This window comes from Cygnus olor, chromosome Z (genome assembly GCF_009769625.2).
Source record: "Cygnus olor isolate bCygOlo1 chromosome Z, bCygOlo1.pri.v2, whole genome shotgun sequence".
Lineage (NCBI taxonomy): Eukaryota > Metazoa > Chordata > Aves > Anseriformes > Anatidae > Cygnus > Cygnus olor.
This window is the reverse complement of record NC_049198.1, coordinates 30,253,030-30,279,037: the sequence shown is the minus strand read 5'-3', so window position 1 is coordinate 30,279,037 and position 26,008 is coordinate 30,253,030. Positions and strand designations below refer to the sequence as shown.

General features: G+C 37.4%; 1 protein-coding gene across 4 annotated transcripts in view; it reads right to left on the bottom strand.

The window, feature by feature from the left end:
- Positions 1–2,753: 2,753 nt before the first annotated feature.
- KDM4C (lysine demethylase 4C) overlaps positions 2,754–26,008 on the bottom strand; it is a 293,255-nt gene continuing 270,000 nt past the window's right edge. For all 4 annotated transcript variants that reach the window (XM_040541823.1, XM_040541820.1, XM_040541821.1 and 1 more), the window contains 3 exons: positions 11,539–11,658; positions 7,448–7,540; positions 2,754–3,867 (listed from right to left, as the gene is read on the bottom strand). In XM_040541823.1, the coding sequence (XP_040397757.1) occupies positions 3,691–3,867; positions 7,448–7,540; positions 11,539–11,658 (390 nt within the window). In that variant the 3' untranslated portion in view covers positions 2,754–3,690. The remainder of the gene's footprint in view (positions 3,868–7,447; positions 7,541–11,538; positions 11,659–26,008) is intronic.

The following is a 26,008-nucleotide window of genomic DNA, read 5'->3' as shown; positions in this document are numbered from 1 at the left end:
TCTGCTTCAGAAGCCTGCAGTTCTTCAGATTCTTAATATTTTTGAGATGAATGTGAACATAGTGAAAAATAAAAAAATGTAATGTACCCTGGCCTGTCAAATGTGTGTCATACACACATGTAGCCTTCAGAATTTTTGAATATGAAAAAAACAAACAAACAAACAAAAAACCACTTTGCTATTTAGGAATAAGGTAATAGAGAGTGGTTCCTCTTGTTCTGAGGTATACAACTCTCTCTTGCTGTATTCAGTTTCTTTTTATCCTAGGAAAACCACCACGATTCAGTTAGCTTGTCTTGGAAGGTAACACTTCTCTTGCTGGACCTCACAGAGCACTGTAAGTGAATGGTGACGAATGCTGACTGGACCGGTGCTTCTTCATCAGAAAAGACATTTCTGGACCTAAAATCAGGACAAAAATAGCAAGGGAAGGTTTTATTGGAGTGAGAACCAGGCTATTCAGAATGGGCTACATTGACAACAAAGGACCCTGTTTTGTTATGCACCTACCTGAGTCACACCGTGGCAAGCTCTCTGTTTCCCAGATCATGGCATACTAACAACTACTGCACGACATACCTTTGTGCCTTCTCACATACTGCAAAAGTCCATATTAATGCTGATACGGAACTGAAAAACACATGAAATTTCAGGAGTTGTAAAGGGTTAAGAAAGCTCTTTTTAGGCCAGTTGTTTAGTAAATATAGTTTATATCGGGTCTTGAGACAGGAGTCATGAAACTGCAATAGTAGTAACTATGCTTTTCATTTACACAGTGCTCTGCATCTGGCACTTACCAAAGAACAAAGCCTCACAACACCTCATGAAAGGAGTATCATTATCTCTGTTTCATAGATGAGGAGACAAAGACAGGAGAATCAACATTTTGGCAGTTAGTGTCAGAATTTTGCCCCAAATTCCATATTTAAAGAAGAAATCCAGTTATACAGAGGTCTTCAACAGGGAAAGTTCAGTGGCTTAAAAAATAAAATTAAATTCCCTTTATAATCCTTTTGTTAAGTTTAATATTCCTTACTACTTAGAGCAAAGGATTGTTATTACAAGGTACAAGGCAAATGAGTTTTATTTTCCAAATAAAAAAATAGTTTTGACACAGCTACTTTTCATCCCAACCTCCTAAAATGATATTACTGTTTTAATTGTCAAAAATCAATTTGCCCATACCTATAAAATAGGGAAGTTTAGTGCTTTACAGGGAATCACTCTGTTATTTTCTCTTCAAATTGAGAAAATTATTTACTTATTTAAAATCAAGGTAATTACATTTCAGATTTACTTTTCTCAGAGTGGGAAAGCAAGGACAGGCACCTTACAAAGTTTAGAAATTATTCAGAAGCCTTCTAGAATTACAAAAATAAAGAATTTTTACTGAAAGGCAGAAGTAGAAACAAGCAAACTTTTTTTTTTTTTTTTTTTTAACATGAGTATTTTAAGATTTCTTTTTCAGGCCTTTAATCAGCAGATCTCTAGGAACTTGAAGAGAAAGATACTAGTTCCACTGCATGGAGATGGGGTAATTTATTCAGTCATGAATAGCAGGTCATAAGATACAGTCAAAGAACATACATTTGACTTCTAGTCTCTGTAGTACCTCATAGCCCCTTTACTTAATTACAAATATATTTATATGTACTCAACCAATTAATAATGGGTTGTGTTTTGAGGTTGGTTTTTTTTTTTGAATCTTTACAGTGGATCATAAAATCACTCTTAACCTAGGACAGTATTATGAGACAACATCAGTAAGTTAATAGAGATGTTTTTATTATATTAAAAAATATAATACAGAATAACTTATTTGTTACCAGTTGTAATTAAATCCTGAAGGCAGCAGCAATCTTGCATTTTGCTACTGTACCATTATATTCACTTTTCCATTCTAGAAAAAGCTCTCATATTCTGAAATATGCCAGACAATACTCACAGAAACCCACTACCTCTAGAGAAAGTGTTGTCAATAAGAAATGCATTGCAATTGTTACAGCTAAGCAATTTCTTAGACTGAAGAAACTTCCAAGTGATTTCATGGTACGAAAAAAAAAAAAAGACAGCTAACATAACACAGAAAAATTAAATTGTCAATTGAGTTGTTACACAGCAGATGAAAAGATTTCACTGTCCACTCAAAAACATAAGAATAATCACTCAAAGGCAGCGAGACAAAGATTTGTGTGCCTCAGCATATAAAAGACTGGGTTTATCCTGAAAAATTCTTTGGGTCTATATATTCAGGGTTCTCTTTTTGTTTTTGTTTTTATTTTGTTTTTGTGGTGGTTGGTTTGGTTTGCTTAGTTTTTTTTTTTTTTTTTTTCTGCAAGCAGAACCCAAGAAACAGCAGTGCTCAGATTTAAATTGTATTTTGAGAGAGGGTTTTTTTCCTGTAGCAGGCAGGCAGAAATCCTGCTGATGGGCCAATTTACAAGAAACAGATGATGTCATTTTGATAAAGCTCTCTTCTGGTTTCACATAGCCAAGTGTTTCAGGTAAATAGACTGGAAATGCATTCTGACTTGCTGCTTTCTATGAAACTTCCAAAAAGGTCAAGATCCCAAAGACTGAATAGAAATATAAAGACAAGAAATTAAAGTACAATATTTATCAAATTACTATTTTGATATTAAGATGTGTGTGTTGTGTTCAGGAAACTACATGCATACTGCAGACAGTGAAGCTTCTTGATTCCCATAGGTATAGGATACTAGAATTGATAATCACATCAACAGACATAATGATGCAAGTAAAAGGATTTTTTTTATTTATATGCTTATTTAAAACATTATTACATTGATAGAATATTATTTTAAAAGGAAGACCATATTATATCCATTCAAAACTAGTCTGTTAAGTATATATATTTAAACTCTAGTATTTCATACACATAATGAAAGAAAATTTTATTTTACAAATAGATATTTTTTAATAGATCTTATGAAAAATGTTTAAAAATAACTGCAAAAATCTCTCTTAAATATACAAAACACCATTGCTGTGCTGAAGATACCTTTCTTAAAAGCCAAAAATATTTAAGTCAACAGCTGAGTCCACATCAAACCCTACTGAAAGCAGTAGTGACATAAAAATGTAAAAGCACTGTACAAAGTAAGTACAGCTTTTATTTGTCTTAATCCTGTACATATTTGTATTTGCTTTAAAAATGTTTTATAAAACTGGCATTATTAAATTTAACATCCTTTCCTACCTGCAGAAAAAAAAAAAAAAAAAAAAAAAAAAAAGAGCCAGTGAAATAATTGTCTCTGGTTACTAAAATGGTTCCTTTTTTGAATATGAATCTTCTCCAGTAATTCAAATGGAATTTTACCACTAATTTCAAGGCAAGCAGAACTGAAATTTTTCTTCAGCATATCACTGTTTAATTCCATTTACTCTCACTTGGTTTTCCCTCTTAGTTTCATAATGCAAAATGCTACAAAATCTTTAATGCATTAACTGAAGAAATCATAACTCAAGTACTTCAACTTACCAGTCTCATGTATGGACTGGTTCACTGTAAAACCAGGTATTTAATTAAACCAAAACCAATTGCAACTAACATTGTATGATTTTTAGTCACCTGTAACCAGTCTAACATAGTGTGTGTGTGTGTTTGTGTGTGTCTGTGTGTGTGTGTATGTTTGTCTGTCTGTCTGTCTTTGGCTCTTTGTTACTTCTTTATAATCCCTTCTGGCAGTGCTTCTGGAATGAGCTTTTTAAGAAGGTGCGGTATCCTGGATCATCCACATATTCATTCCTAAAACGGGAGCTCAGTACTCTCTGTCTCTTCTTCTCTCCCAGGATAATATCTGCTCCATAAAATGTGTCTTCAAATCTCATGACAGAGGCTGTAGACTAAAACCAGACATTAATTCATTCAAAGGTCTGAGTACAGTTTTATACTTAACTTCCATATAAATTTAATGGTGTCAAATGCAAAAATAAAATACTGAACTACAAAAATGACATTTAAAAGAAATAGCATAACTCCAGCTGTCTGAATTGATATTCTTATCGAAATGCAACAGTTTATATTCTACAGAACATGCAGTTAATTATAAAAGCTTTTTATCAATAGTCCCTAAAACAAAAAATGGTACTGAAATGCTTTCTGTATATAATGAAAAAAAAAACATTGAATATAGCCAGATGGTTCATTTAACAATTTCCAAGACATCTATCTTAACGTTAGATGATTAGAACACTTAAAGATGTGTGCACTTATCGCAAATAAATGGACAGAAAAAGTGTCTTAGTGTCACACTTTTAGCTGGGACAAAGTTAATTTTCATCGCAGAGGCTCACACAATGCTGTGTTTTGGATTTTTGATGAAAATAGTGGTGATAACACACTGCTGTTTTAAGTTATTGCAGAGCAGTGCTTACACAGAGTGAAGGTCTTTCAGGTCTGCTTCTAATGCTGCCCTGTCCATGAGGATGCTGGCGGTGCACAAGAACTTGGGAGGGGACACAGCCAGGACAGCTGATGAGCCCTGCTTTCCTGGCAGTGACTGAATATCTGCCTGCCAACGGGAAGTAGCGAATGATTTCCTTTTTTGCTTTGCTTGTGCACGTGGCTTTTGCTTTACCTAGACATCTGTCTTTATCTCAGCCCAGGAGTTCCCTCCCTTTTACCTTTCCAATTCTCTGCCCCATCCCACCTGGGAAGGGTGAGCGAGCAGCTGTGTGGTGCTGTGCTGCCTGCTGGGGATAAACCGCAACACTTAGTCAGGAATATTTGATCACTGCACCTCCCACTGGAAAAAACAGTCCTACTCTTATTCCCTTCCTTCAGTAAAAGAAGGGTATCCTGCTAGTGGACACTCCCTTAGCAGGCTGAAAGCCTCAGATTTCTCTCTCTCTTTTATCCCTGGCTTTCAAGCCTTGTCTCTGACACATCCCTAGCTTCTGAAATACATAGCATCCACGTAGGGGGCGGCTGTTGAGAACTGGCTGAAAGCAGACACTAATGACAGGTGCATATGGCAAGAAGCATAGAAAAGGAAAGTCAGATTCACTCAGCCAACTTTATATGTAATGCTGTGTTAGTCCACTAAACTCATCTCAGCTGATGCATGAAGAATCAACTCTACACATTATTCCCCCACCATGCCACATACCTCTCAAGAATCAGCTAAGTAATGTCACATAACGGATATGTGAGCAGGAATTGTGTATGACCCCACCTCCCTGAAGGAATGAAAAATACACTGTGTGATGCTCTCCCTTTCATAGAGTCACAGAACGGTTAGGGTTGGAAGGGACCTTAAAGATCACCCAGTTCCAACCCCTTGCCATGGGCAGGGACACCTTCCACTAGACCAGGCTGCCCGAAGCCCCATCCAGCCTGACCTTGAATACCTCCAGGGATGGGGCATCCACAGCTTCTCTGGGCAACCTGGTCCAGTGCCTCACCACCTGCTCCATAAAGAATTTCTTCTGAATATTTAATCTAAATCTACCCTCTTTTATTTGAAAACCATTACTCCTTGTCCTATCACTACACTCCCTGACAAAAAGTCCCTCTCCAGCTTTCCTGTAGGCCCCCTTTAGGTACTGGAAGGCCACTGCAAGGTCTCTCTGGAGCCTTCTCTTCTCCAAGCTAACAACTCCCTCAGCCTGTCTTCATAAAAGAGGTGTTCCAGCCCTTTAATCATCCCTGTGACCCTCCTCTGGACTCGTCCTAGTATGTCCTTCTTGTGCTGGGGGCCCCACAGCTGAATACAGGTGGGGGGACTCCAGGTGGGGTCTAATGAGAGCAGAGCAGAGGGGGACAATCACCTCCCTTGCCCTGCTGGCCACACTGCTTTTGATGCATCCCAGCATACGGTTGGCTTTCTGAGCTGCAAGCGCACATGGCTGACTCATGTTGAGCTTCTCATCAATCAACACCCCCAGGTTCTTTTCTTCACAGCTGGTCTTGATCCATTTTTTTGCCCAGCCTTTATTTGTGCTTGGGATTTTCCTGACTCAGGTGCAGAACCTTGCACTTGGCCTTGTTGAACCTCATGAGGTTTGCACAGGCCCACCTCTCAGGCCTGTTCAGGTCCCTCTGGATGGCATCCCTTCCCTTCAGCATGTCAACCTCACCACACAGCTTGGTGTCATTGGCAAACGTGCTGAGGGTGCGCTCAATCCCACTGTCCAGGTCACCAACAAAGATCTTAAACAGTGTTGGTCCCGATACTGACCCCTGAGGAACACCACTATTACTGATCCCTGCTTGGACACTGAGCCACTGACTGCAACTCTGAGTGCAACCATCCAGACAATTCCTCACCCACCAAGTGGTCCATCCGTCAAATCCACGTCTCTCCAATTTAGAGACAAGGATGTCATGCAGGACTGTGTCAAATGCTTTGCACAAGTCCAGGTAGATGATGTCAGTTGCTCTCCCCCTATCCATCAATGCTGTAACCCCGTTGTAGAGGGCCACCAGATTTGTCAGGTATGATCTGCCCTTACTGAAGCCATGTTGGCTGTCAACATCACAAATCAGATTTCAAAGCTGCATCAACAGGATTCTTCGAATAAGAGGTTTTTTATTATTATTATTATTATTGTTATTATTCACAACCGTGAATTATTGTTTGTTCTCAATTGTGATAAGACTTTTACATCTTTATGCTATAGTTTTATTTAAGAAAGGTAACATAACTTGCGATGCATGGTTTTGAACAAAGAGCACTAAAATAGAACATGGCCTTGAGAAGGACATGGTGCTCTTTTGTATAGAAGTAGCAATGAGTAGGACTACACAAAAATTTATCATTAGTAAGAAAGACAGGTAATAGCAGCAATCTGTATCCTCCAATAGCTGTATGATGAAACTCTCCGTTTTCAAACTTATGTTTTTTATGAACCTCAACTCCTTCCTGAGTGGCTTATACATAAATGACTGGGTAAATGTTGTTTGGAACTGCAAGGAACTGGAAAAACATAGTGAAGCTTTGGTTTTAAACTGAAGAGTAGTGAAATGCTAATAAGTCATGCCAGTGATATTTATGAGTTTTGATCAGGTGATCTGTTTCTTAGGGAAAGTTAATTGAATTTTTATTAAATTCAATGCTTTAAAAATCAAAAAGCTCTGAGAACATATGTAAAGTTTTTAGAAAGCATACACATTCCGAAAGAACACAATATTTATCATTTTTTAAATTTGAAATATTATATATTATATATCTGACAGATGTTCTACCAAGATGAACTTTTTTGGAGACAAGAATAATGTCTGACAACAGTATTTGCCTATACTGGAAGAAGAGCTAACCATTCACGCTGGCAAATGTGTACTTGTACTAACTGTTGTGCCAATTTAGCCAGTCATGTTTCAAAAAATTATTACACTATTTAAAGTGAAAGTCAAGAATAAAGCTAAGAACAGTGTTAACTGCATTTTGAACATACAAATACCATAGAGTTAGAGAATACTTACAAAACGTGCTTTTACTCTTTTAGGAAGCTCTTCATCTAGTGTATAGATCTCTTCTCTCTTCATTACTATTTGAGAACCATCCTCAAACTCAACCTAATTTATAAAAAAAAAAAAAAAAAGTCTATTTATACACAAAATCACAATTTACTCCTGTAGGAAGTTTCTTGGAATGCCTCCAAATAAAATGCGTGTGCAAGCAAAGATTTATACACAAATACTTTGCTATCTATTGTAGGATGGTAAAATTGAGATAAAACAGGAAGAATGTTATTTCTAAGAAATTGCAGCACCTTCATAAGTCAAAAATAATATCTAAGCAGGGACTTCAAAATCAATACTGACACATACACAATAAAATAAAAATCATTAGGTTAAGAATGCTAAGCAGTAACAACACAGACAAAATAATTTGTTGGACTAACATATTAAAATGTCTTCATGTCATTTTTATTTGCTTCTTTCTTTTTCTTGCTTCTAATAAATAAAAAAATTAATTTTAACATCCTGTGCTTCAAGGTTGAGGAAGACTATGTCAAACGAAAGAAAGTATGAGTGACAACTAAGGAAATAGCAGTTAATAGAATTTTATTGAATCTGATGGAATTTCTTTAAAATGCTGTGTTCAGAAGATGAAAAGCTTTATCATGCTTAGGTTTAGATTTAATCCAAGATGAACCCCGTTAGCAGAAAATGAGAAAGGAAATGTAACTAGGTGTGAGGAATGTTAAAATGCTGAGGCTTTGAAGCATTTATGCCTTTCAGGAGCTGCTGATTTTTTTTTCATACTTCATCTAACAATTGTGACTTTCAGCTATTATCTAGAACTGCAGTTTTAGTTCCTAGTGAAACTGTACTTAAAAGTTTGGCAAGAACTTAAAAGAAGTCCCATTTCACTTAATGAGACCACTTGAATGACAACAGACTTACGGTGGAAGAATAAGCCCAAATGCATACATACAAAAACATTAACTTATCCAAGTATTATCATAGATAAATCTGAAAAATCATGTATTTGAACTTGTAGATGGAGTGGCTTTTGTAGGTTCAATGCCATGATTGCATGTTTCAGATTAATTTTGAACAGCTGAAAAATCCAATATAGCATACCCATTGTCAAAAGTCAGAGGTAGAGATCTGTGAACTATTAACTTCTTTAAAAGTAAGATCTTTTACAGCAGTTTATGGGGACAAATTTGGAATTCATTTAAAATCCACAGAGCACTCCACAGAGCACAGCCATGTAAAGAAAACACAAAAGTCATGTTTGTTCCTTTGTTCCTTTTACTAACCCCACAGGCCAAGTCTGCCACCAGTACATTACAGGATCTTGAAGATCCTTTTGGCTGAAGCTTGTTTAATCAAATCATGGCAATTTAGGTATTTTTCAGAATGATGCAGTAGCAGACTATCTGCTATTCCTGCTTCCTACTGCATAATAAATTTGGTAGTATGCTTTTGCATAATACCATTAGTAATATGTTTTTTGCATTGCTAGTGAAAGAACTGGGCAGGAAATAAATTCTGCTATGTCCACGTGATCAGAAAATGGCTTCCTGAATGGGCAATCCCTTTGTTTTTATTAGTAGTGTGAAGTGGGAGGAAACTGCTTCATATCACAGAATTTGGCATGTTTGCAGTGTGAAATATATTGAACTTTTGCAATGATGAGCAACTGGAATTTTTTCAGCTGTATTTCACCATACTAGACTGGAAATAAATTTGCCATACCGTTAAAGGCAAACACAAGCCCTCCACCAGACTTTCAGTAGAATCATGATTCATACAAAATATAAAGCCACCATCTCTAAGAGCTCCAATTTAATCCTGATGGTAAGCACTACATTTCAAATCATCTATTATATCCAGCAAGTTACTTTATTTGCACTTCTGCTGCTGTACTGTGTCTGTGCACCATGTTATTGTCTCCATAAGATTTTCTTTTAACAAGACATCAAAAACTAAAGGGTTAGCTGAAATTGATAGAAAACAATTAGTAGTGTGAATGAATAACTTAACCATCTCAAATGAAAATCAAAAATAAATTCTGACAACTATCATGCCAATATTAAAAATGACATCATGCAGGTAGATCTCGTTACCAATTTGACTTGAAATGAACACCTTGGTATGTACATGAACATTTGGTATGTACAGCTCTGCTTGGGGATTGTGTAGGATAACCAGGTAGCAAATGTTAAACTAGATGACATGAATTCTGGTGCATTTTGTCATAAATCTTGCGTGCACAGGTATTGTCACACTCTGTGCCTCATGAACATGAGGACAATTCAAAGATTTATCCAAGTAGAATACATTTTTGTATCACACATTAAAACCTGTTTCAGAGACCCCTTTTCAGTCTCTCCTTTTGTGGTATGTGTCCTCTAAGGAAACGCAAACGACTTGGCAAGAGAATCTCAAGGATCCAACAGAGATTTCATAACCTGCAGAAGAGTGTCCTGGAGTCTATCAGACAGGCAGTGTAGAAAGAACATAGGACACACTACTGATGTGTCTTGAAGTTAGCCTTGCACCCTCCATGTCATAGACTTCCTGTAATCTGTGGTCATGTTGTGGCTGTCCTGTCCTACAGACTGAAATACTTGTTAAATCACCAAAATCCTATGTAGTGTAATCTGGACTCCCCCTGATCTTTGCTATCTCCACAGTTTATTAAAAAAAATAAAATTGGTTTGTTAAAGCCAGATTGCAATAGTCTCTCATCATTGTTATGCTGAGGAACTGCAAACCTTACCAAACCTCCTTACGCTAATCCATTTTCCTTAAATTAAACTGATTTCAACACGTTGCCAAAGAGGATTCAAATAAGGCAAAAAGTTCGTTATTCCTATTTCAGTTTTCTTCAGATATTAAAGATAACAACTACATTAATCTAATCTCACAGTATTCCTTAGAAGACCAGCTGTTTAGAAGATTAAATGTTCTGAAGATTAATGTTACTATAGAACTATCTTTATATTTTATAAAGAACTTTTCACCTTCACAAAATAATACATCCTCTAAACATAAGAGAAGAGGTAAGATTTAGAGACTAGTTCGAGGGATCAGGTATTTGAGGACTTGAATTTGATTGCAAGTCATTGGCAAGCTGAGAAGGTCAATGCAGCATGTCATTTAGCCTCTCTGTGCCTTAATTTATCTACAGATATAATAGCAAATTTGCCATTTTTGTAAAGTAATGTGAGGCCCTCAGATGAAAAGAGTTACATAAGTGAAAATGATTATATATATATATATATATATATATATATATAAATGAAATGTACCTAGATTCTCATTCTTCCAGAAGTGCTATTATTATTGTGATTGTTTTATTGCAGTTTCTACCATTCACTTGGGAACTCAAAGCTGCTGACTGATTTTTCTCAAAGGCAAGCACATAAAAAGAAAAAAAAAAAAAAACAATTACTGTGTCTCTAAAATCAGAAGTCAGCTTTTTAGCCTTAAAAAGCTTTTAAGGCTACAGTGTTCAGATTTATTTTGTCATTTTGCCTTTGCTAAAGATAAAGCACTCCTTAGACTGATTATGTGTTAATCAATTCAAAAGTGCCTAACACAAATGAAAGTGGGGCTATTTACACTCTTCTTTTTACTGTCTTTCTTTCCATTGTTTTATTAAATGCCTATGGGTCATTGTAGTCACATACCAATACTTGATTTTATCTCATTAATTATGTAATTACCTGACATCAAATAAATAAATAACCAACCTGGAGATAAATAAGTAAATAATCTGGAGCAATAGCAAATGCTGTTTTTCAATCTTAATGTTCTACCTGCTAACCTTATAAAATGTAGACTACCGATTACTATTGAGTTGCATTAGATAAACAAATTTCTTGATTTTAGAAGAACAGGTGAAACCTCACCTCCCTAGGAATGCACAGTACTGGTTAATGTTTTAGAAAGCTTTATTTACTGATTCAAATGCATTAGCAGTTACAATGTAGTCCACATTCCTGCCTTCTGCAGCTGTGCGTGGCCTGCCACTCCAATACTAGAGTCAGATGAGCAATTTGCAATAAACACATCTCAAAAATAGGTACATGCTAATAAATATAGACACTCACCTGATACATGTGAGCTGTGTTTGTTCCCAGGTACTTTGCACCGTACAGTTTTCCATCAGGCCATTTCACTTGGACAACCTCTCCCTCTGCAGGTGGGCCCAGCTTTAGGCAGTCTCTGCTCTATTTATAAAGAAGGATGGATTCTCTCGTCAGTGAGTGAGCCAGTACGCTTTGAAATTACCAGTAAGCTGCTTCTTACAACTTGATAACTGGAGGAGATTTATTACCATGTGTGTTTCAAGTTTTATAATCCTGCTAATGGGCTAACAGAAGATACTGTTAGCCTTTATGAAAATGAAATACTGACCAAAGAAGCACTCTCTTAAGAGCTTGATGCTGCATTGGCAAGGCAACATATGCATAGATCAGATAGCTATCAACAACTGTGATATATTTCCCCAAATTAATTTCTGTCACACACTGAAAATAAAGCTCACTAAAGTGCAATCAAATATATGCAATGATTTCTTTTACATATTCAGATAACTCATGTTTTGTTAATTGCAGCACATTTTTGCTAGATGCTAACTGCTGACTGAAACATAATGTGATGGATCGAACTATAAATGGTGAGAATGTCAATGTGTTCTTTGCTTATCTGATGGAGAAACACTGAAAGAGTCCAATCTAAATACTTACAATGGAGAATAGGTGGAGGGTTTCTTTGGTTTGTTTGTATTGTGTGTCTTTTTTCCATAAATCATGAGGCAGGTTTTTTTTCCTATGATTTGGCCAAATTTTGTGCCTGATTTGTTGAGCATGTCAGAGCAGCACGGTTCATTCTGCTTGTGACATACCCTTGTTACGATCTCTTTTGCCCCATAGGGTAAAAATGACTGATCACCCAAATGTCTGATTTGCAGAGCACATTGACTACACACCCATTACTACAACTGTCCACATCAGAAAATACATGAAGGACCAGGAAAGGGTCATGCCAAGTCCTCACCAATTTCTTTTGAAATCATCTCTTCCAAAAATTCAACCACAAAAAGGCATCTATACTTTGTAGAGACTACATCAGAAGACTTGTGATATAAATTAGCACTACTTCATTGGTATTCCCCTAGGTGTGAGAGGACCTGCTCAGTCCATGATATTAGAGCACACTGCTAAGAGATATAAAATGGGAAGACAAAAAACAAAGCCAAGGGCTCAGGTAAAAGGACACAGAGACAAAGTTCTGCAGGATCTGGTATTATCTCAGGTTGCTATGTTACTATCACGTTTTTAAAGTCTCAGAATAGAATAATTTCCAACAATATTATTTCTCTTACATATTTTTTAGTTCAGCAGGTACTTCCAACTGAGGCCAACAATCATGACAAAGAACTCAAAATGTGGGAGCAAAAATGCACCACAGTGATCCTTACTGGAACATTATCTTATCATAATATTATATTAGCCTAATTCAGGCCTTATAAGTTATTTTTAATCATATGTATCTTATCCATGAAATTGATTCAGCCCATGAGAAAAGCAGAGAAAAGCTTGGCTTTCATAGAAGCACACTTTCCTGCAAAACAGATGACAATGCTGCCTCTGTCATCTCTCAGGAGTTATGCCAAGAGTACAGCTCTTAAACACACCATGTGTGTTTGCTTGGCAAATGCTGCTGTGACAGACCCAGAGAGATGTATCCTTTCAACTTCACCATATATGCAATGGGTCCACCTGTTTCTGGCGTAGCAGGTGACTTTACTGTGCTACCCTTCCCAGTATTTCCAGGGGACAGGCAGGGAGGAAGAGAAGGTAGTTTTTCTCCTTAGTGATGACTATGAAAATGCTCATTGACATTATTATACTTCTTCCTTATCTATTGCTAAAGCCCAGAAGGGTAGGAAAAAATCTTGGCAAAGCATCATGAACCAAACTCTTAAAGTACATAATGGAACACAGAAAATTTCCAAAAGCAAACAATCTATCAACAATGTCAAGCCAAATATTAATTTTCCAAGAACAAAAGCCCACCATAAATCACTCCCTGTCCATCTTGCACAGGAAGAAGTCTCATAGCTTCTGTAGGATAACTAGCGAAATTACTCATAGAGAAAATCAGAGTTCTCATGCAAATAACTAAAGGGAGCTGGAATTAGGACAAATACTCATTCTTCATGTATAACCACAGTACCTTACTCTATGGAACAATGTTTGGGAAATCCATACTAAACCAGTTGTGCTGATTACTGCCAAAAGTTCCTACCTTTTTCCGTATTACACGAACCTCTTATAGATTTTATCTTTTTACTGTAAAAATAATTCTCACCATTTTCTTCTCGGGCATGATTAGACCCATTTGTTAGGCTGCCAAAACTACCACAATGCAACCTCACTCTTCTTGGTTGAGTAATGAAAAGATGGACATAAGGATATGGTAATCCGTCAACATTCCCATACACCAGTTGTAAAAAGCATAGTGTGGCTACAGGAGAGCCCAGAACTGGACACAGCACTTCAGACATGGTCTCACCCATGCTAAGTTTACAGACATTAAAAGAATTTCATTATGAGCAAAAATGTGTAGAGAACATTTTTAAAACTTTTTTTTTCTTTAACAGACTCAATTTTCTGGATTTAGAAACATTCATTTTGGAGTTCATTACAGGCATTGAACTAGAACAGGAAGCAATCGATTAGTAATAAAGTTTGGGAAAATATATTGAAATACTGTTTTTTGCCTCCTAAGACAAAAAGTTCTGTCTCCGAGAAATCCTTGTGCACAGCACTACAGATACAGTAGATATTTTTCCTATATTCTTGTTTCTTCTGATATCCCTTTGTTTTTAGCACTGTGATTGAACAATACTTTGCTTCATTAAAGCTGGACAGAGTATCTGCAAGTACCAAATCCAGCTGTAGTGCCAGGGTGGTAATGTCTGACACCAACTGTAGAGAAGAATAGGAACAATTATAGGACCTATTTAAGAAAAAAAAAATGGGGGGGGGGGGGCGGGGGGAGTCTTCACCTGGAATATGTGTTTGAATCCAGGAACTGAGAAATGTTGCAAGATATCCATAATCTGATGCAGCCACTGAAACCCGGAGAACATATCTTACTTTTTAAAAAGAGTTGAAAAAATACGTTCAAATGCTTTCCTAAATCAAGGCTAAAAAATATAGACATTATGATCTAAAATGAACTTAAGAACTACTGAGACTTCTCCAAAGCTGTCAGATGAAGATGTTCCTTGGATACCTACAATTTTATTGACAATATTTTTCTTGGCAATTATCATACGAATTCAGCTATTTCCAATTCATCACTTATTTAGGAAATAATACAAATCTAAGAGCCTTTGATTTCCTCTAGGTTAATTCAAAGCAGCCATATTGAAAACAAGCATATTTAGTGAATTCAGAGGAAACATAAAAATCTGTGGTGTGATCCTTGAAGACAGTAGGCTAAATTTCAGTGCTCCTGAGCAAGTCATCTGCTACAGGTGTGGCTCGTATCTTCAGGCACTGGCTTAAAGAAGCTTGCAAGTTAAATTGATAGTAGAAAGGATGCTATACTCTTTCATGTAAAGACTGTAGTAGGAAATGATGAAATTACTCTCTGACTCCAGATATCACCCAAAGTTAATTTACAGAGTCTCTGGTCTGACAGAAAGCTAGACAGAGAAAAGATCTTAGAAAGGAAAATATTGGCATAGCTGAGGTAAAATATTTTAGTATTTAATAGGGAAAAAAAAAAGTTATAGTTTGATTTTTTTTTCCCACAGTGAGAATGGCAGAAGTTGAAAAGACCTAAAGACCATAACACATCCTTTAATAACATTTTTATATTTTTTCTTTTCAGAAAGAAGAAAAGAAGCTCTCAAAAATATTTCTGAATATTCTGAATTCCTTCTGAATCTAGCATCAAGAAAAGTTTTTCAATAGCTTGTACAACATTCTGCAACAGACAGCTTATAACAAGTTTGATGTTTCAGGAGCTTAACTGGAAGCACATTCAGAAAAGTGTTGCCAGCAGGTCAAGGGAGGTCAATCCTCTCCTTCCACTCAGCCCTGGTGACGCCACACCTCGAGTATTGTGTCCAGTTCTGGGTTCCCCAGTGCAAGAGGAACATGGAGCTACTGGAGCAAGTCCAGAGGAGGGCTACAAAGATGATCAGGGGACTGGAGCACCTGCTGTACAAGGACAGGCTGAGAGAACTGGGCCTGTTTAGCCTGGAGAAGACTGAGGGGAGACCTCATCAATGCATATAATCTGAAAGGAGGGTGTCAAGAGGATGGAGCCAGTCTCTTTTCAGTTGTGCCCAGCAAGAGGACAAGAGGCAATGGGCACAAACTGAAGCACAGGAGTTTCTGGCTGAATATGAGAGAGCACTTCTTTACTGTGAGTGTGACAGAGCACTGGAACAAGTTGCCCAGAGAAGTCGTGGAGTCTCCTTCTTTGGAGATACTCAAAACCCTCCTGGATGCCATCCTGCACAATGTGCTGTAGGTGATCCTGCTTGGCAGGGGGGCTGGACTAGATGATCTTCAGAGGTCCCTTCCAACCTCAGCCATTCTGTGTGATTCTGTGAATCATATCCTTCCAAACCTGATTCAGTCTCTGGTGAATGTGGCATGTGATTGGTGAAGAAAGGAGTCAATTAACTCCCTTAACTTAAAGCAGTAAGATCATGGCCAAAAAGGTAAATATTGTATTTAAACTCAAAGCAATAGCATTGGTCACTGTATCTCAAGAATTTGTCTGAAAAGAGGAAAATGCCATATGGCATCATTTAGAGGAGGTATAAACCCATCAGTAGTCTAATATTTTAAATTGTTGCTAGAAAACAATCACAGTGAAAATGATAAATTGCCAAATACAAATATTTGTTCAAATCAGGGGGCAACTTCATGAAATCACAAAGCTCTTGTTAATTTTTGACAGTGTGATCCTGCCCTGATTCAAGAGAAGATACAATGATAGAGGTCTCTGATTTGATCCTCCAACTGATAACTACTAAGGGCTACTAAGATGGTCAAGGGCCTAGAGGGGAAGACATATGAGAAGCGGCTGAGGTCACTTGGCCTGTTCAGCCTGGAGAAGAGGAGGCTGAGGGGAGACCTCATTGCGGTCTACAGCTTCCTCACGAAGGGGAGCGGAGGGGCAGGTGCTGATCTATTCTCTTTAGTGACCAGCAATAGGACCTGTGGGAATGGTGTCCTGACAGGGGAGGTTCAGGCTAAATATCAGGAAAAGGTTCTTCACTGAGAGGGTTGTCGCTCACTAGAACAGGCTCGCCAGGGACGTAGTCACTGAACCAAGCTTGTCGGAGTTTAAGAAGCGTTTGGACTGTGCTCTTAGTCATATGGTCTGAATTTTTGGGTAGACCTGTGTGGTGCCAGGAGTTGGACTCGATGATCCTTGTGGGTCCTTCCAACTCCAGATATTCTATGATTCTATGATTCTATTAGTATTAGGTATGTTTTAAGAGCTGTATATTGCCTCCTACTCATACTTTCACATGAGCATTCTGTGGAATTTCTATCAGGACAAAGGAAATAAATTTCCATCTTGATAGGATCAGAACATTTTCTGAGGGAGATTACTAAACTCAGTTCTTGCAGCTGTGCTCCTACAGTGAGCTTAGTAGGGAAGAGCAGAACGAAACATTGCATTGTAAGGTGCATTTCCAATCAGTATGTGACAACCTGAAGATCTTCTTCTACATCTAATGAGTATGACTGGAGACCAGTTTTCCCTGAACATAGCCCTAAGACATTCAGATATACGTAACTATAAAATGAAGATTAACATTTTCAGTATATACAAACATAAGACCAAAAGTTTGGAAAGATATTGAAGAAAAATCAATCTATGTTATACAGTATAAAGTGGGAATATTGTCTGCAAGAAGTTCACAGTTTACTCATACTCACCACCATCCTATCTGAATAAGCTTAAATTGTTTCCTTATAGCTGCACTGTTTGACAAACCTGAGGTTTATATTCATGAACTAGCATGATTTATCGTATTTTGTTAGATACCTCCTTTCACATGCAGAGTGGCCCCTTCCTGTTCAGAATCATTTCATTCTTCTGGAACTTACTGAAACATTTTAAAGTCTACCATACACATAAATTTCTTCTAGACATTTCCCAGGATTTTTTTTTTTCTACAAAATCCACAATGTGGAGCATCAAACTGTAATCAAGTATTAACCAAGAGAGCAAACATAATCAGTTGGACACCTCTTTATTTAGAAGAGTATTACCCAAGCCACCCCTATCACATGAACCCGAGTAATTCCGATTTTATTTTTCTCAACACTAATAGAATTGCTTATCTGTTTAACTGGCAGGCTCAGTGCTGAGCTCTGTTATTTTTCAAATCCCTATGCTTTAGACTGTATTCTAAATGGAATATTTGTTCAAATTGTGTTCTAATTATAGCATTTTTTTCGATGTCCCTTAGCAAAAATTTTTCCAACTCCTTGACATTCCTGGGTTTTGCTTGCTGATTTGCATTGTTTCCAAAATAAAGCACAAAATGCCTGTTTATTCAAATTCTAGTCAAATAATATTGGCAGTATAACAGATATAAACAACACAGGGCTACAGTGGGTCCATGTGGCTCTTGCAACAGGTTTTGTGAGCTAGCACGTACTTCTAATACTGCTTTTGCTGTATGACTCCGTAACGCAGCAAAAGAATGAAATATACAGAAATTGTGTAAATAATTTTGATTACTGGTAAGGAAATAGTATAGAATTTTTTTAAATATAGACAGAATCTGGCTGGTGTTATTTATTAGGAAGGTATCTGTTTAAAGACAGCTTAAATATTAGCTCAAAGCTTGACAATGCAAAATATTTGTATCAATTAGTTTAGCTAAACACGTTTTTGTCCTTTGAAGTTACTCATTATTAGTTACTCATTATTTCTATACCAGAAGACATCAAAAGCCTCTAGGAACACATCCTCCAATCAATCAACTGCGCTCTTGCAGGAAGGCTGCATAAGAGTCCATTTTGTTGTGCTGCTGCCTTCTCTATCAGAGAGCTCTTGAATCTCACTATGCTGCTGTCATGCAACTTGGGGAAAAGGAATGGCCAAAGGCAGCTGGCCTCAGCTCCTACTGTGCCTGGTGATACATATCCTTTTACGTATTGTTCTGTACCTTACTCACAGGAGCCATAGTACAATATTCTAATCCTCCTCCTGGCAAACTGAAAGCAGATAATCTAGCCCTGAGGTTTTGAATATCAAAGAGAAACCAGATACAAAAAGAGATGAATTATAGCTAAATCAGACTGTAATTGCAATAAGCCTGGTCTTCCTATTCTATCTCCATTTTATTTTTCATACTATCACTTATGTTGTATTTGTAAATTCATACATGTGGTTAAAATCAAACTGTGAAATAGAAACTGTCCATCTCCTATCACCTCCTGCATACTTAAATCCATAAGAATGGCTCAGGCCTTAATATCAGCCTATCTAACCACAATTTGCATGGAACAAGCCAAGATACTCATAACTCATTTGAGCTTTTACATGAAAAATCCCATGGTTTCTGAAAAATACCTTAAAATATATCCACATTTTCCAAAACACAATAACCAACACCTCTGTCTTCTTTTTCTGAAGGAACTGAAATTCATTTCATAGCAAAACAAAAAAAAATTGAGAAACCTCAATGGAAGCAGTTACTTCTGACAACACAGATAAAGCACACTTACTACATTTGATTTTGACTGATAATACTTCAAATGGACTTTTAGATTACAGGATTACAACATGAAACAAGTATGAACAACCTTGGCCTACATATTGCACTACTGCACAGAAATCATCCTTTTATTGACTGTAGTTGAACTGCAGCAGTCATGTGTGATTGTGTGTGTGATTTCTAAATTTTTGCCCTTTCAAATTAGGAACTGAACTTAATTTACTAACATAATTCATTGCTACTAAGATACCTACAATGAGGCTGTGCTCTCTGCAATAACAGAACCCAGATGAATATTGTTTGAACAGGAGTGAAGAAGAACTGAACATGTGGTGAACAAGCTGTCATGAAGAGTTAGTTCTTGATGTGCAAACCCAACAGGGAACAGGGTTTTCCGCAGAGCAGGAAAGGTGCCTCCCCTATACCCTCTGAACAGTCCTGACGATGGAGCTGAAATGTCCCCACGGCCATTCTGCAAAAGCGCTTAATGCAAGTTGTCTCCTCTGCTTATGTTACTTCAGCTAACATTAACTTTCAAATTTAGTGCTTGCGATTAAGCTCTCACAGTCATGCTTAACAGTAATTGTTTCACAAGCAGCATGACCAATGTGATTACAACTAACACCTCTGATTTAGAAAAGCTTGTCATACAGACAAATAACATACCGCAGCTGAAAACAGTGAGTCTATCTACCAACACTACTAAAGTGGAAGTGAAGTAAAAAATTGTAGAAACTCTCTGAAATCAGCTGCTGATGTCAAGAGACTGTTAAACTGTGTTTTTCTTTGGGAAACTGTTAGTATACATGACTTACGCAAATTTTTAGAAACACAAAATTAGGTTTCATATGTTCCAAGAGAATTTGAATGAAAAAGAGAGTGGTAGCTAATTTGCCACAGTCAGAATTTTATCTAAACAGGAACAGCAATTTACACAGTGCATTAGCATTTGAAAGAGCAGGCCTGATTCCCAGGAGTGCAATTCTGTTTTTGAATTGGTATAAATTCAATGAAATCACCAGATTAACAGAATAGTTACTGTAATTCAACAAATTTAACATTGGATCACAGACTGCATAGTATAAAAATACTTTGAACTTATGTATAATATTTTATCCTTAAGATGTACTGGTTCTTCTCTTACAAAGTGAATATATTTTTTCACTGGGGAAAAGAGAAAATAGAAGTCAAATTGAATCATGCATTCCTGAATACATCAAAAAAATTTACTTTCTATTTAGCTTAGAAAATTACTATTTCAACCATTATATGGTCTTTCAACAATGTATTAATAACACAAATACATGCATAATGCTAACTGAGAGATGCAGAATTGCCCAAAAGACCACAATTCTAACTTACTTTGCAGAACACTACTTAGGATGTCCAGGCTGGTTCTGAGCATCACAATAAGGTTTGGAGGATACTAAGGAAGCCTTAATTTGGGGTACAAAATGTTCTTATGAGACAAAACTTACTGTAAGTGGTGGGAAGATAAAGTGGGCAAGGACACCAAAGCATCTGATTCACTGTGCTTGATTGAAGTTTGATGCCTCCTTAGTACACTCTTGCCCCAGTTAAATGAGACTCTGAATCCTACCACACCCACCTCCTTTCATGGCCACATATATCACATTATCACAGAATGGTTGAGGCTGGAAAGGACCTCTGGAGGTCATCTGGTCCAACCCCCCTGCTCAAGCAGGGACACCCAGAGCAGGTTGCCCAGGACCATGTATATCCAGGCAGTTTTTGAAGATCTCCAAGGAGGGAGACTCCACTACCTCTCTGGGCAGCCTGTGCCAGTGCACAATCAACCCTGAAGTAAAAAAAAAAAATAATTAAAAAAAAAATGCTTCCTGATGTTCAGGAGGCATCTCTTGTGTTTAAGTTTGTGTCCGCCGCCACTTGTCCAAGCAATGGGAACCACCAAAAAGAGTCTGGCCCGCTTTGCACCCTGAACAAGATAAGATCCCCCCCGAGCCTTTTCTCCAAACTCAACAGTCACAGCTCTTGTAACCTTCCCTTATAGTTGAGAGTCTCCAGTCCCTCAATCATATTTGCGGCCTTTTGTTGGACTCTCCAATACATCCATGTCTCTCTCTTCCTAGGGAGCCCACAGCCAAATGCAGTGTATGAAGATCTGAAGATTTAAAGTTCCTAGCAGATCTACTGCAGTCAGAGGACTACAATGAACACTTCATATTCTGCTCCAGCTTTTCTCCCCATCCCAGTATAACACACACAGCAAGTTGGGAAATAATCTACTACTGAAATATATAGCAAATAGGGTAAATTACCAGGTATGAAAACCCTATAACTCTTGGTTACCACCGAAAAAGGTTGGGAGGGAAAATAATGCTGTTCCCCCACTCCATCTGTGGTTCCTATCTGACTCCAGAGTTTTCACTGTGCTGCACGTGCTCATCATGGGGGTGTTCATCACAGTGCTGGACATGAACGTTCACTCGCTTAGCAAACACAAGCATTTCAGTACATTTCTGTCACTCAGCTGCTTCACTGCAAAATCAGCCATTTTATCTTAAACTGCAAAGTAATGGATTATCTTCCATTTTGTGTCTCCTGCTGGGCTGTGACAACATTACCTTCAACTCATGTACAATCTGAATTGATAAGGTTCCATAAAGTATTCCATTTTAAAAAGGAAAGGACATTATACACAGGAAATTGTGTAAAGATAATACTTACATTTGAGGGTTTAATTTGCTCTTAATCTATCCTATATTCATTTTTATGCTTATCTACTAAGTTTCTACTCTTTCTAGTATAACAGGAAACTAAGAAAAAGCAAAAACCACAGAAAAATCATTTCTGTTCTCCACAATGGAGTAAAGTGAAAGTAACTCAGTTAAATCAATACACTTATAGTACTTTACAACAAATTTTAGATTACAGTAAGGCTATTGCATATTTTAATGCTTTGCAGCTTCAAGTGTTGCAAGATGGAATGAAAGCCTCCACCCCAAATATGCTTCACTTTTTAAAAAGTTTCATTTCAACTTAATAAGACCACAGTTTTGAAAACAGAAATTCATTTGTGTCAGTACTCAGAAGACACAAAAAGTGATTTGTATGTGTAAAGCACAGCATTCTGTGTATCAGCACTTGCAAATTGAGTGAAGTCCACAATTTCAGAAAACAATGCTAAACTAAATTTCTCAGCTCATGTGAAATTGAAATCAGCTCTTCAAAACTTATATACATATTTAACTTTTTCACATATTTTTAAATATTTTAAACAAAACAAGAATGCAAAATCCTGAATATATTTTTACAAATCTATTTAACAAGGAAAAGAAACCCAAATTTCCTCCTCAGAGACAATTCACACAGCTTTCAAACTTGCTTTCCGGAATTTTTCAGAAGTGTCTTTTAATGTTCACACTGGACAAATTGCTGAGTAGTAACCTCCCCTACATAGCAGGTGAGTTTATAATGCTGAAAAAAAAATGTACAAGCCCAGTATGAGTACTGCATTATTTAGCTCAGAGATTCAACATTGTCTCAGTTCAGAAGTGTAAAAAAAAAGGTTGCTAAACCTGTTTTAATTCATTAGACCTCTTTTCCCACATCATGCAACCAGTTCTGAGAACCTTTTGACGAAGTTTATATCAAATACAATCTATCCTCTTGTTCCCTTCAAAAATCCATTGCTTTGTTTTCTATTTTATGTTCTCAGAAATTGCTGGTGCTGGTGGTACTGAAGTGCACTCAAAGTATCTGTGGGTTGCCCCAGAGAGAGCATGAATTCAAACATTCTCATGTCCTTAGCCATTCTCTACAGATTTACATGTCAGTATAATAAAATGAACAATAATCTATTATTCTCTGTCAGAAGTCTAATGGATCCTTCACAGACAAAAGGAAGCAGGTGTGCAGTACTATTTAAGGTTTTGATTTGAACAGGTGGACAAGCAGAAAACAGTTGTCAGAAGAGGTAAAGAGAGGAGGGCATACAGAAAAGAAACTGCTTGAAACCAGTCACGAGTTTAGTCATTTATTACGCCAGACAAGGCTGATAGGGGAATTAATTCTGATTAATTCTGGACATATTGTCAAAGAACCGCATCCTTACAAGATGACCAGGGCCAGAAACAAGTCCTCTATTTTCATATCTAGGTGGATATTGAAGTATTGTTGAGACTTATATGCTAGCCTACTATTTCCAAAGGTCCATTGTTCAAGCGGTATGTTTTTTCAAAAGCAGTAGCCACACATGTATTAACACATACAGAAATTGAGAAGCTGATTAAGTGTCCAATCAATCAGTCCACACTCCTATAGACATAACTTTGAGCTCTGACTCTGGACATCTGATCTTTCCTTTCAAAAGCCTCATTTTCCAACAACTTTAGAAATGAACAAAAAAGCACTCTTCTGAACCATTCCAGTACTTACTGCACCAGTGAAAGCCACTAGTCACAGACATATAAAGTCACTAGGGAGAAATTCTTGTAAAGAAGTAAGATTTTGTTCTTGAAGCTACATCCCAAGCACTGTCACTCAAGGGCCCCCAAAGCACTACCTTTTCTTCCCTGCAGTTGCAAAAAGTCCCACCTACATAAAGGCACATTGCAGTTTTAAATTGATGTTCCCTTCAGTCCGCCTGTGGAGGAAATAATTTTTGAAGAACTGCCCAGATAAATCCCATTGGTTCTATATGTCAAAGGGTGATGAAGTAAATTTGTTCTGTCTCTCAACAGTCTTACAATAATATCCTTGGGACAATCCATATTCAGCCTTACCCTTACACATATACAATGCAATTAGTTCACCTTGTCTTGGTCAACTTCCAGATAATAAATGCCTATGCAGCTTCAAACTCCTGGCAGACATCTAGGCTAGCAAGGATCATTCAGAATCTCAGTGAGTTCATAATCAGCAAGAAAGAAAAGATCATTGGCAAGCCTATGCACACAGTATATGTATACATTGGAGCATGGGTCATGAGTTGTTAAAGCTTTCATTTCATAACTTTGCAAGGGTGCAAAGTGAGCATTTGTTGGCAGGGACTGAGCTAGAGGACTGCAAAGAAAGTCTCTGATTGAGAAAAGGTTTATTTTTTAAATAGCTTCTCAAAATGCATTGCTGGCAGGTTTTTCTTCAAATACTAGTAACTAAAATGTGCTCCATTTTATTGTAAAGAGAGGAGAGGATAATAATTTTGGGCTGTGTGAAATTTAGGTGCACATTGTAAGAAGTTGTAGCTTTCTTGATAATTTCAATGATGTACTTTAGCTGTCAGATTTCTAAATAGCCCTGTTCCTCCCTTGTCTGACAGTGGTGAATTTAAAGTATTGATAGACACAGAAGGATAGAGCTTAATCTCCACTGTCCTCTTCATGCTGAAGGCTCTCTTGGGTTCACTCCCGAAAAAAGGTACTTACATTAGTATCAGCATAATACTGTTAAGGATTCCAGGTGTCACTGTGGGTACGTTAAAAAACAGTGACAGACAAAATAAGCAAGGTGTTGGACGGATCAGTTTGATACATGCAAAAATTTCTTGTTCCTGCTGCTTGTTCCAGCTCCAGTTTAAACGTTGTCTTAAACTACATTTTTACTAATTTTATAGTATGCCCTTTAATGCCAAAAACCCAAATGCCCTTTAATAGTCATCTTACTTCCTCATCTCTTACGATGCTCTTGCTTGTAAGGGAAGTATACAGCAGCATTCCATAACTGCAATAGCATTTAGGATGGTATTCAATATATTGCTTTTAATCAGTAAAGTCCACTTCAGGTTGTGGGCATGACAATCCACAGGTCAGCTTCAACATCTGAAAGGAGAATCCCTAAATTTATACACCTGATGGCAAGCTAAAACAGAATGTGGGTACGTTATGGCAGCATGAGTAAATGCCCTCATTTTTGTTCACCTACTTTGCTTGATAGCCACAAGGTGAAACCATGACAGCAAACAATTTTGTGTAAACTGGCTATGGGTGAACTAGGGTACTAACTGGGGCAAGTGGCCTGAAACAACATCTATCATTTCAGGAGTGGTGTGCCCACCTCTCCTTTAATCAGACCTCCCCACAGACTCACATTTAGCAAAGCATGTTGACTCTGCAATCTTTTTACTTCCTTGACATAAATACAAATTGTTGAGATCTTTCTTCACCCAACCAGGTATGCTGCAAGGCCTTCCTCTTTAGCTGAGATGTGAGTAACGTAATGTGGGAAGAACTGCATCCTTAGCTCTAATTCCAAGTTACATATATATGTATATATATGTACACTTAATTACACTTGCTGGTAGGCATTATTGGCAGCCACAATATACAGAGAAACAAATAAAACTCCCAGCTAAATAAATCTGACTGAGGATATTCATTTCAAGCAAACAGCCAAGCTGTACCACTGAAGACACGTCCATCAGGTATTAAAAAAAACAAAACAAAACAAAAAAAAACACCTGTGTGGGGCTGTGCGACAAGCTATAGCACATTAATCCTTCAAGAAGTAGCAAGTGGCATGCTAGTTGTTTGGTGGAAGAAGAGCCTCAGGACTGCAGCATATGCACTCCCCACTTGTGTATTTGCATGGTTAAGGTAACCACTAAGGCTGTCATCTCACCTCCTTTAAAATATCACATACTATCCCCCTCATTGCAGTCTTTCTGTAACTTGCACAGGAAGTTGTCCTGCTGTTTCGTTCAGAAAAAAATGTACCCGTACACTTCTTTGCACCCTCTCCCACCCACTGGGTAGAGGGAAAGCTGACTGCTTAGCACATCAAAAAGCTATCTAATGGGTCTAAACACTGTAATTGAGGAGTGA